The sequence below is a fragment of the Tiliqua scincoides genome, chromosome 5 (assembly GCF_035046505.1).
Source record: "Tiliqua scincoides isolate rTilSci1 chromosome 5, rTilSci1.hap2, whole genome shotgun sequence".
NCBI lineage: Eukaryota > Metazoa > Chordata > Lepidosauria > Squamata > Scincidae > Tiliqua > Tiliqua scincoides.
In genome coordinates, this window is record NC_089825.1 from 76,695,726 (window position 1) to 76,708,645 (window position 12,920).

The window sequence follows — 12,920 nt, forward strand, 5'->3', positions numbered from 1 at the left end:
GAGTTGAAGCGGTTTGAAATTTGTAGTATAGATATGCTTGAGGGCTAGGGGAAAAGTACCCTGCCCCTACTCTTTCTAATTATGGCCTCTCATATGCCATGTGGCTAATCCCTGGCTAAACTCCAGAGCAAAACAATGAGCAGAAGGAACAATGTGAGCTACCCCATACTCTTCCAGTCTGTGTGGGGCAGCCATGAATTCCCGATCTCGCATTTCATTTCAGACCTGTTGTATTTTGCTTGGAACAGGGCATTATGACTTTTTAAGTAAACTGGCACAAAAATTTTTGTAATCTCTCTATTAACAGGCAGATTAAAGAGCAGCAGGGAGGAGCATGACTTTTCTCTCTACGTGATCTGAAAAATCAAGTCAGGGTTTTAATTTTAATAGGCTTTTGGACTTTAGTGGTTATAATCCTAGCAGCCGTTCCCCTTCCTCTGGCCCCAAAACAGCTCATCCCTGCTTGGCCTTCATAAAGGAAGCCTTTCCTCTCCCATCTTTTGAACAAGTGGAGAGATGGCCCCACATCTGTCCCCAGCACTAAGAGAGGACCATCAGCCATGACTCCTTTTTCCTATGTTTTCCCTCCTTGTTTAGGATAACTTCAGGAAGGCAGAGAAAAAAGACTCTGTCCTTTGCTTTGCTTGTGCTTCCCAGAACACTTGTGCTTACTTCTTCTCTTCCTTCAAATCCTTTCTTAAAACTCATACTACAGTTGGTCCCCACCATCTATGTGTGGGGGTCTGTTCCTTGACCCCGCCCCGTGGATACTGAAACCTATGGATAATAGAATTCGTGGGTGGGGTCCATCAGAGGACCTCCAGACACAACTGGAAGCACTTTCTGGTTTCATCTAGAGGTGTTCTGAGGCCTGGAGAGGTTGCGTGTGGCCTCTGTGGACCTCACAAAGCCTCCCAGACGTGACCGGAAGGCGCTTCCAGTCATGTCTAGGAAGTCAGGTAACGGCCTCCACCACAGGTCCAGCACTGAGTCAAATCCATGGGTGCCAAACTTATGTATATATATGTTTTATTTCAAGTTGTTTTAATTAGGTGCAGGGACTTTTCTGTTGTGGCACCATATTTCTGGAGCCAGTTATCAGAATATTTGAGAACAGCCCCTTCTTGATATGGTTTCCGGAGGGGGAAAAATAAATAAAATGTATTTATTTTTCTTGGCTTTTGAGGAGGAACCTCCTGTGGACCCTTTTTATTCTTGGTCATTGCTTTTATGCCAATATTTTATGCTGTTGATGTTTTACCTAAATCGTTTAACTTTGTATTTTTAAATTATTTTTAATGGTTCTTATTTATATGTTCTTATTTATATGATTTTATGGTTTTATTTTTATTTTTAATTGTATACCACCTTGAATGCAGGAAATCTTTTAAATACATCTCGTACATCTTTTAAATAAAATTATATATATCTTTGGAAGCCACTTTGGGTTGCTCATCTGGGAGAAAAACAGGGTATAAATAAAATAAATATAAATATTACATAATAAGGACAACAACATTTGGCTGATGAAGGCTGCTTCCTGTTTTGCTAATGGAGAAAAACAAGTCTTGCCCTCATGTTTCTGAAGTTGGCATATTGCCTGACATATGGCATAGGACTGGCATATTCCCAGTCCCAGCAAATGAAGTCATGTCTGTCTCTCATATGGTTCCAGGACTTTTAAGTTTTATAGTTTTAGGGGCCCAATCTATTCAACTATCCAGCACTGATGCAGATGTGTAGTGGTGGGGGGCAGTCACTGAGACCTCCTTAAGGTAAGGGAATCCTTACCTTAAGGAATTTGTTCCTTTATCTCAGGTCTGCACTGTGACTGCATCAGCGCTGGAAAGTTGGTTAGGATTGGGCCCTAAGTCAGGTTGAAGTTCAATGGGTGAAGCAGAAGATCCTGCAGTTAGTTTCTGCCTGTCATGTAGCACAGCAGACTTGGCATGAAACAGGCAGCAACAATCTAACAGGACCATTGTTAGAATTGAAATAACAATTATTTCACAAATAACGGTTGGTTCCACCTCTGTCACCTCCCGCAAGCACCTGGGACTCTCTATTCTCACTTTCATCCTCAAGGTCCACCATAACCCACCCACCATGAAATGCACAGGAAACATCAGGGGGAACACTCCTTTCTTGAGGAGCACTAATCCACTGCAGGGGGAGAGTCCTTTGTCAATTGCAGAGATGTGCTAAGGTTCAAGCACTGGCCTTGATGTGATTCTTCTTCAGTCTTTGCTGGCCCTTGATGAGCAGGTTGTCCTCTCAACCAATGAGCTGCTGAAGGTGCTGGAATCCGTGTGTCAGTCATGTCTCGCTTCCACTCTTTGCAATTGTTATTTTATGGCCAGTAGTCCAGATCCAGCACTCTGGATCCTCTGGAGCCTTGGCACAATGGCTGCTCCAGATGCAGTAGTTAGGATTTCCAAGAGGTTTCTTGCCTGGTTTCCCTGGTTTCCCAGTTCTGGTCACTGGCAGGGATCTTCCTCCTTTTGCAGCCAGGTTTGGGACCATCTTTGGTGGAGTTCTTGATGTGATTACTCAGCAGTAAGCAAAAAAAATAAAATAAATCAAAAATCTCTGAACATGCCCAGAGACATTCCTTATTACATTCTATGAATCTGGTCAAAGTACTATCACACAAAATAGAGTTTTGGGCTGAGCTTGATTAAATCAAGCCCTAGAACACTCAATAGCAGAGTGTGGTGGAGCTGGCCACGTGTTGGATATAGTGGCACTAGTCTCCAATCCCAGCTCTTCCCCTTGTCCATTAAGTAACCAGAAGGCTTTTCTTTCTGAGTAAAATATGAGTAGCATGAACCAATTAAGAAGCTCCATGTTCAAATCAAATATTATATCTGTTATTTATTTCAAGAAATACGAGCTAGGAATTTAAAGCTCACTCTCTGAAAATGAGTCTTAGGCTGCAATCTCATGCATGCTTTCCTGGGAGTAAGCCCCATTGAACTCATTGGGACTTATTTCTGAGTAGGCATGCATAGGATTGAGCTGTCAGTGGCTAAGGGATCATTTCAGTCATTCCCTGCATGGATATAGAACTTTTCTTTACAGAAAATAATGTAATTTGTCACAGAGGGCTGGGAACTCCTATCAGAATGAGGAAGTTCCAAATTTCCTCCGGGACCTGCAAGATTGCTATGTTTCCTGCTTTGCCATTTGCTACTAGGGTCATGCTGGGATCTCTGTCATTCTTCTCCCCCATTCTTGGTGTTCCAGGGCACTAGATGACCTTGCTGTTGATGGAAGACAGTGGGTTGGGGGCCGTTATCTAGGCCATTCACCAGCTGTAGTTATCCCCACCACCACCCTGGGGGTGAAAATGACAACAGGCTCCAGAAATTGACTCAATCCTGCATGGCTTTCAGCGCTTTAGCGGAGAAAAAAAACAGAAACCCCATAAACTCCCCCAAGGCTTAATCTGCTGGTTGATTGCAAATCAGTCACACATCTGTCACAGCAGGGAGAGCCTGTCTGGTTTTCCAGATACAGAACCTCCAACTCACAGGTCAAGGCATCCCCTATTGCCACCCCTCTCTTCCCCATCGTTTGTGTGGCCATTAGGACCTTCCTCAGGCACCAGCATTTCTTGGGCTGCCCCAACTATGCTCAGTGGCTATTTTTAAAAAAGAATTATGAGACTCAAAATGCCAAATTGTTTGCTCCTCTGAGTCCAACACTGGTGGCGTCGGCCCTGGATTAGAAGTAGGTTACAGGGTCAACAAACCAGCACCATCAATGAAGGCTTGATCCCAGATCCAGGCTGCTTCTCTTTTTGATGTTCTTCGTTGCTTTACTCAAGGTATCATGAGAAATAGCCATTTACACAGCGCTTTCCAGTTTCACATGTATCGACTGAGGACCCAGTCCTATCCAACCTTCCAGCCCTGATGCAGCCATGCCATGCCAGAAGGAACTGGTGCGAAGCGCCGGCATTCACTTGGGGCACCTATTTCAGTGCCTGGGATAAATCAGGAGACAAGAGTACATCTGAGCGTGTACAGAGTGCCTTCCTTGTCCCCTAGACATCTGGTCAGTGCCTGGGTGGGAGACTTTCTGGGAACGCTGGTGTGCACCGCTTCAAGCTTCACTGAAGAGAGGCAGAGCTATTAGAAGTAACGTGATGGATGAGATCGCACTCAGCCGGGACTTCCTGGCCTCTGGGCGTGTGCAGAGCGACTCGAAGTCCGCGCAGCCACCGCCCGCTGGCATCAGACTTGGGGGGGGGCGAGCGAGGGCAGCGCTTCTCGGGGGAGGCCGGCGGCGGGCGCGGGAGGCGCAGGCGCGCGGCCGCCTCGCCGCATCGAAAGCGCGCGTCAGACTGCTCCGGGCAGCAGGGCGCACGTGCGGCGACCATGGCCAGGCGGCTGAGCGGCGGCGGGGCGCACTGAGGAGCCGGCGAGCGTTGCGGCTCCAGCATGGGCGGCCGCCTGCGACTCCTGCTGCTCGCCCTGGCCGCGCTGCTGCAGCTCGCCGACTGCAGATGGTGGTGGCAGCGTGAGTGGCCCGGGACGCGGCGGGCGGGCGGGCGGCGGCACTAGCTGCATTGCGGCACCAGCTGGAGTCGGCCGGGCGGGAAGGGAAAGAAGGTCACGGGCGGAGGGTGCGCGCCCGGGGCGGAGGCAGCCCCAGCCCCGAGGGGAGGCACTTTGCAGCAGCCGCTGCTGCAGGGACCCCCAAGTGCAGGCGAGGAGCTTTCCCCTGCGGAGCCACCCCGGGGTCGGATGCCTCTGGGGCGGCTGCCTGCCTCCAGCTCCTGTTCCCCGGGGTGCAGCTGGAAGCCGCCTAGGTGGGGCTGGGTGTGAAGGGGGCATCCTGCGGGGGGGGGAGAGTCCCTGTTTCCTCGCTCTGTTGGAAGCAGAGTCAGGAGAGCTCACCCCCTTCCTCAGTCTCCCCTGGAGAAGTGATGAGCCCAGGCCAGACCCTGGCATGGTAGCCCCTCTCTGCAGCTGGGCCTTGCAACTGGGGGGACATCCCTGGGCCACTCCTGCCTTCCTTCTGCATTGACTTGTCCAAGACTTCCACCTACTTCCACACACAGCCTGAGTTTCTTCACCTCTTGCAGGCGCTCCAGGGTTCTCTACCCGGGTGAGTTAGGATGGGATGCCTGGTGTTTGGGGAGAGCCTGTCCTTGATCTACTGCAGCGGCTGCTCTTCCTTACTTGCGTGGAGAACCCAAGAGTCTCCCCCTCCCCTGTTGTCTGCCTTCTCTTGTTGGCAGCTGGCCTGAGAGGGGTGAGAGGGGGTTTCCCCTCATCATGGTGTCTAGCAGATGCCAGCAGGAGCTGAGCCTGCAAGGGCGTGTCAGCCACTCTCTGCAGTGGAAGGAAAAAAAAAGCTGGAGGAAAGGAGGGAGGGAGCCGGTGGATGGCTCTGCTACCAAAGAGCTGTCCAGTTTTGCAGCAGATGGCTAAGTGTACAACCTGCCTGGGGTGTCTTGTCATCTCTGAAAGAGGGCTTGGGAGCCTGGCAAGTCTGTCACTTGGCCCTTGCCAGTGTCTTCCGTTTAAACCCTCCGAGGGAGCTGTGCTGTGGGCATATGTTTCCTTGAGAGTGCTAAGGCAGCAGCTGGGGCTTCAATGGGTGACAGTTCAGTCCTGGAACCCATTTTCAGTGTGAGGTGGTCATAGAGAAGAGTCTGTCTGGGCACATGTGGAGTGCTTTTCGTCTTCTATGATGATTTGGACTTCCAGGCCAAAACTTCCAAACATGACCTTATCAAAATGCTCTGATTCTGATCTGTCTGGAATGTTGACTCCTTCCCACTGTCCCTCCTACCACTGCAGGGCATTGCGAATATGAACTGGTTGGCCCCCTCTACGTTTGGAATATGGGCGCATCCTCTCGGTCCAGCATCTTCCGTGCTGCCACTTTTGCCAGGATTTATGGTGAGTTCAATGCATGCAAAGCCTAGGAAGAGAAGGATCCCAGCTTTCTCAAGCACCAGAATCTAAGTATATAAGAATAAACTACTGGCCCATTATGGTTTGTAAGTTGTCTTCCACAAATTGGCCACATGCCCTAGAGAGGTTCACGAGCCAAGACTTGATAGTTAGCTGTTCTGTATCCAGCAACCAGACATTTACACAGACTCTAAATGCTGGGGTTGCACTTGTGGTTTTCATGGCTGGTGAGTCTGGCACTCTGGGCAATTTGGGAAAGGGATGAAGTGAAAAGTGATGGATAATTTTATCGGGTCCTTTTAAAAAGACCTTTATGCCAGTGATCCTCTTGAAATCTTGTGATAAGGAGTTTCTTCAATGATTAGTTGTGCACACTCTGGAGAAGTCCCTTATTCTTTTGGTTTAAAATAATATGGTCCTACAAATAGTTGCTGCAGTCTGGGAGACAGGGATTTTGAGTCGTTGAACTCTGCTGGGGTGGGCAAGTTGCATGTTGGGCGGGATGAGCAAGGACATGCCCATACCTGTGGCAGGCAGCTATGGATGGTAGGGGAGATGATTCAGCACTGGACTTTAGGAGTAGAGGCACTTTTTTTTCCAATGATGCTCCTTTTATATTTAGCAGGGAAAGGGTAACTGTCCCTCTTCACCCCAGCACAGTGTCTTTTCTAGTGGCTGTTTGCTGTTGTTCTGCATTTTTTTAGATTAGTGAACCCTTTTGGGACAGGGAGCCATTTAGCTATTTGATTTTTTTTTTTCTGCAAACCACTTTGTGAACTTTTGCTGAAAAGCAGTAATGGCATGATGATAATGATCTCTCCACTCTCTTTTGCTCAGGTGCTGGTGGCTGGTCACCTGACCCCCAAGACAAGCATCCCTGGCTCCAGATTGACCTGACCAAAAAAGCCCGCATCAATGCCATTGCCACTCAGGGGACTTTCAACAGCTACAATTGGGTGACACGCTACATTGTCCTTTATGGTGACCATCCCAGCAACTGGAAACCCTATTTCCAGCAGGGGAGCAATTGGGTGAGAAAGGAATTGTTGTCTCTGCCTTCAGACAAGGAGAGGGGGTGGCATTGTCTGAGACTCGTGGGCACTTCTGCATGCACATGCTCTTATCCTTTCAACTTCTGGAAAGTTGTCAGCAAGACTGTGTATATGCAAGAGTTTGTGTTTTCCATGCTTCCGCAATCATACATTTCAAGAAATTAGTGTTGGGGTGGACTGATCATGAAACTGTCCGAACACCTTGCTTCAGGCAAGCTGGAGGAGGTAGCAAGTTATCAGGCGATCAGTTATCAGTGCTCAGACAGGGTGTTTTTTGTAAAGTGGCTGTCAGAAAGAATACTGGGAGCAGAAAGATTGTGCTCCATGGATCCCCCCTCCCGAATTATAAAAAGTAGCAGCAGACTGGAGGAGGAGGATGAAGCTGGTAAGGTGTGTGCTGGTGTGTGCACTGGCACGTGGCGGAGAGGCGGTTGTGCATGTGCAGTAGTGAGGTATAGGAGTTGAATGGTGGAATTTGGGGTTGGGTTTGGGCGGTGGATCAACTTGGGCTGCTTTTCTATACAATAGCATAGCAGATATAAGTTTTGTGAATGAATTCCTCAAGAATGGTTTCACTTCTCAGTTATGTGGGATAAAACAGATGTGTACTATATCTCCAGTATTGCAAATAAACAAACACACACACACAAATGCAGGTTTTCAATTTTAAATGAAAATGTTTGATTGTACTATCGGTTGCAGTGAAGTCAGCCTTTCATTTTCATTCAGCCCAGTAGGCTTTTGAGGTGCAATGTAGCAATCATAAATCATAAATGAAATTAATCAAAGACAAGCATTTTAAGACCCTAATGAAACAAATCAATAAAAGCAAAGTGTCAGGGACTTAGCTCCAGTACAAGCCCCAGCCCAGCCCATAACTAGCCTGTAGCACAGGATACAATGTCTACAAAGGAAAAAAGTGTGCAGGAAGACACAGACATCATAATGTTCACTTGAGGAAAATCCCCCCACCCCACATAGTCCTCTGCTGAATAATTTATTTGATTGAGTTATATTTATGCAGTCTCTTCCAGGGTACATTTAAGCATGGCATGTTCATCTTGTGCAACATGATGTTCCAGACCAATTTTGAATTGCATTAAGCAGGGTACACCACCAGGCACCTGCCAAATGCTGCCCCCCTTACTGAGTGATGTGCCAGCCTTTGCTCTTCCCACCCTCCAATGTTCAAGCTCAGCACTTCCCTCCTCTCCACATTTCTTTTTCCTCTCTGTCCCCCTCTTCCTTTTCCAGTCCAGGATGCGGAAGGAGGAGGAGGAAGAGTGAAGGTAAGTAGAAGGACAGAGATGGGCACCCCCCACCAATCTGCTGCCTGAAGGGACTGCTTCAGTAGGCCACTTGGATGGGCCAACCCTGGCATTAAGCCAGGTGACTGGTGAAAGTCTCAGAAGAATTTTTTTTCTGGCTGTAGTTTTCTTCCATTAACAAGCAGGAGACGGATATTGGATAGTACACTTCGTCTAAGAATCTCATCTTTCATTTTAACACAAAGTGAATTGCTAGCTTTTATGATTGCAGTGATGAATATAAAAACATGGACAATGCCTGGTGAAATCTCAGGAGCAAGAGATGGAACTGAACAGAAGCCGACAGAAATGCTTGGCAGATGAATCATCCTGCCCTGATGTGCTCTTTCCTCCCTCCTTTGCCTTGCCAGATAAATAACACAAAACAATTATATATATATATATATATATATATATATATATATATATATATATATATATATATATATATATATATATATATGGTTGATTTGATTTTTACTCAGTTACAGAATTCAGTTATTCTTTTGTGCATTAGCTTGAATATGAATTTTGATCCATATTTTCATTGCTTGTACCACTGAAATGTGTGCTTCGCCAGCACATGTTGTTGTGAAATAGCTGTAAAGTGCTTTGTGACAGTGTTAGTTTCAGCAGCATTGGCAGGAAAGCCTGAGCCTTCCTGCTGGTGGCTGCATGGACACCTGCCTGAGCAGGTAAGTCTAGCTCAGGGGCAGGGGAAGGATGGAACAGGGCAGGGGGAGGGTGACGGAGGCAGGAGCAGGGGTTGCCTCAGTCGTCCTCATGGACGCACTGGTCCTGATGGTATCTGTGACTAGTTTCTCTTCATGTCTAGTTTTTGTCCCTCTCTTTTCCTATATAGACATTTTTTGGCAATGTGAATGACAGTGGCGTGGTCCTCCATAAGCTGCATAACCCCATCCTGGCTCGTTACCTCCGCATCATTCCTGTGGCTTGGAATCCCCGTGGCAGCATTGGCTTACGGGTGGGCCTTTATGGTTGTTACTACCGTAAGTGATGCAACTGGCCACTTTGGGTTGGAATGCTTCTTGAAAAACATCTGCAGCATAGAAATGTAGAATATATGGAAATCTGGATGACGTGGGGCAGAAGGTACTATTTTTTCCAGTGACAGGACCATTGCATCCTGGAAAACTATGCCCTAGTAAATGCGTTCCAGTACCAGACATTTGCATTTATTCTTTTTGCATCCTGGGCACATGGCCGGCTGTAAGTCGATCGCACAGATAAGTCGAGGGCAGGTTTTGAGCCAAAAATTATCGGATTTTCTATGACCCTCGGATAAGTCGGGGGTTAAACTTAGGGGGGTATCTGACTATAGTTTTGTCTGATTTTACCCCAGGCCAGATCCTGAAAAATAACCTACCACTAATTGTTACCTAAGAACTGTACAGTCTCTAATTTGTTAAAAACATAGTAAAAGATCATAAGATACATTTTTATTCTTTTTAAATTCTGGTCTTCACCACCTTTTTGTAAGCACTATCAGAGTACGTGCACTGTAAACAACAACCAGTAAAACAGTGGTTCCCCAACCTGGGATTCATGTATCCCCAGGTTCACTCAACAGGACCTTTAGGGGTACTTGAAAAAGAATGGCATAATGCAGGTCATGCTCCAGAATGGCTTGCAGGGCCAGCAAGGCAGAAAGGTAGGTCACTAGTTGGCTGTGAAAGCCCCACCAAAAGCTAGTTTTTGGTCATCAATTCATGTATGCACCAGTGATTGAAAACCAGCACAGTAAAAAAGCTGAAACATATTATGGAATATCAATCACTTATCAATCACCCAGAATTTCTCAGCACACTTCTGGTGCAAAACAGTGCAAAGGCAGAGTCTTCAGTTCTTCAAACAGATAAAAAGAGAAAACACTGTGATGAATACATGAAGTCTGGGCTTTCATATGGAGGAGATGAGGGCTTGTATTGTTAATTACAACATTTTGCTAATAGGAAGGGTACAATTTATGGAAATGGGCTGCCAAGGGATATGCAAGTGAAAAAGGTTGGGAACCACTGCAGGAGATCCATGAATCAAATCCACCTTTAAGCCCAAAGCTCTACATATAACATACAACTTATAACACATAACTGTACAATTCAGTTCACAGTAGAGGGATGAGCTGCATGTAATTGCAACCCTTTTTACTCAGAAGTAGACCCACTGGTTTCCATGGGTGTTATTCTTAAGTAATGGTGCATTGAATTGTAGCCTGGGACTTTGCTTCAAATGGAAAGGAGGATCCCGTGGTATTGAAAAAAACAGACCTGCTTTGCAAGCATTTGCAAAGCAGAACCAGGCTGCAGCAGAAGGAAGGAGAATGAAAGGTTAACTTTGGCTGAAATTTCCCAGGAAAGTTACTGTAGAAACTAACGAGGTGCCTGCCTGAGCTCAGCATACTTGACAAAATTTTTATGTTCTATGGTATGTATATTTATGTACTTTTTGTACTTATATGTACTTTTTATTTTCAGAATGCAAAGGTAGGTTTAGAGTAAGGGTTAGGGCTGGGATGAGAGGCTTAGGGTATATACCATGGGGTTTGTTGCCCAGTTTAGATGGGTAGATGGGACTCGTCAGCCTGGGAAGGTAGCTCATCTAAGAGAAGGAAAACTCTGATCCCAAACCTCCACTGCCTTGTGGCTACATCCAGTTAAGGAAAAGGCTTCAGGAGTCAACCTCAAGGCAAAATCCGGAGCTGGAGTCCCTAAGGCAGTTCATGGCTGAACACAGTCCCGTTCTGGCAACTCCTGCGACGCCACTGGAACCAACCGTACTGGCTTCTGCCTTTCCATTGGACCGTTTCAGTGACGTGGAGAGGGGGGATTTGCTGCATGGGTAACAGCCTATCCTCCATACCTACTTTACCCAGGCTTTGCGCACTGGAGAGGACACTGTTCCAGAACCACCATTCAGAGCGCGATACCAGAGTCTTCCGAGACTAAAGGATGCCAACATGATGTTGCCCAGTTATAGTTTTTTTGTTGCCCTGTTATAGTGGGATGCAAGTGACCAGACATACAAAAAAGTCAAACACAAATGTCAAGGGATGCCAATAACTGGGATGCATTTGACTGACACAATCATCCAGGATGCAAATGCCTGAGTACCTTCTTCCCACCAAAGGTACCATTGACCAAAGGAAAAGAGGAGAATCTGGGAAACTTAAAATATTTGCAGCATATGTTTATTTAGTTATTACCAAACCTGATTTTTGAGCTCTCCTTTGGCCTCTGAAATAGTACACAAGAAAGGTCAATAACACAGGCCTACAAAATTGAGGGTCAGAAAAGTTTTTCCCAAACTTTATGGTGGTTTGATATGAATTTGGTGTGCTGATTCCAAAAATGGGATCCGTTTTGCCCTAGCATGTCTAGTTTTGGAGATATATTATAGCCTCATTAGTGAATAGTTCAAGCAGCTTCCTCATGAGGAAGCCATGATGTAGCCTCCCTCATGAGGAAGCTGCTTGAACCATTCACTAAAGAGGCTATGCCGTGTCTCCCAAACTAGACGTGATACTGCAAAACGGATGTCATTTTTGGAATCGGCACCCCAAATATACCCAGGAATTGGTGTAACGTTTAAGGAAGCAAAATGTGTGTTGTAATCTGCCACAGTGGACAGAAACATATCTTTGGAGAAGCTGCTTGGAGAATTAATTTCTCAGTCCTTTATGATGTTTCTGACTTTCTTCCAAGTGTGGCATCTCTAGTCAGGTGAGTAAAGATGGTTTACTCTTTATGAGGTGGTAAGAGGGATTCTTGGGAGCAGGTGTTACTCAGAAAACTATATTACATACTGAAAGAGAGAGAGAAATGTTGACCACTGTTGGTCACAAAGAGAAATGTTGGTCATTGTGCCTTAACATTGATCAGGAGTCATCTGCATGTAAGCATAGCTCTGTCCAGCCAAGAACAAACAAGCTGTTAGTGTAATTTAGAATCACATTGGCCAGGGGACTGGCTACTGTTAAACTGGTGAGTTAGAAGGCTGCTTGGACAATAGGTTTGATTTATAATAGCCTTGCACCTGTTTGTTCTTTCTCCTTCCTACAGAGTCTGATGTCTTATACTTTGATGGCGATGATGCCATTTCATACAGGTTCCTCAGCAAAACTGTCCGTACCACCCAAGACCTCATCGGGTTCAACTTCAAGACCATGGAGCGCGAGGGCATCTTAATGCATGCACAGGGGGCACAAGGCGACTACATCAATGTGGAGCTGCGGCATGCCCAGCTGGTTCTTAGCATAAGTCTTGGTGAGGGGGAGGGGGATCATTTCCAGTTGACTCATGATTCTCTCTGTGGCAAAACTGCTTCTAGATGTCTGCCTCCCTTCCAAGCTCATATAGACGTGGCATTAAAGGCTGGAGAGAGATGTTCAACCCTTAAGAAACACTCTGCTTCTTTGTTAAGCCTCTGAAAACCCATTGGGTTTGAGCAAAAACCTAGTGATAGTCTCATTCATGCCACCCAATTCATAAGAAGCCATATTACTACCAAAAATCTTTGTGTGCCATGGTGCCTTGCTTTAAGGATGACAACTAGATTTAAACTAGCTCTGGAGTAGGGTTATCCCCTCTATTCCAGTCCCAATTCAAGCTATT

The 12,920-nt window shown here is 46.4% G+C and overlaps 1 protein-coding gene across 1 annotated transcript in view; it reads left to right on the forward strand.

Moving 5' to 3' along the window:
* The first annotated feature begins 4,150 nt into the window (after positions 1–4,150).
* Positions 4,151–12,920, forward strand: part of CNTNAP1 (contactin associated protein 1) — a 36,129-nt gene continuing 27,359 nt past the window's right edge. Inside the window, exons 1-6 of the mRNA XM_066629213.1 lie at positions 4,151–4,524; positions 5,093–5,115; positions 5,814–5,915; positions 6,768–6,961; positions 9,152–9,299; positions 12,369–12,572. Coding sequence (XP_066485310.1) covers positions 4,151–4,524; positions 5,093–5,115; positions 5,814–5,915; positions 6,768–6,961; positions 9,152–9,299; positions 12,369–12,572 — 1,045 coding nt within the window. The remainder of the gene's footprint in view (positions 4,525–5,092; positions 5,116–5,813; positions 5,916–6,767; positions 6,962–9,151; positions 9,300–12,368; positions 12,573–12,920) is intronic.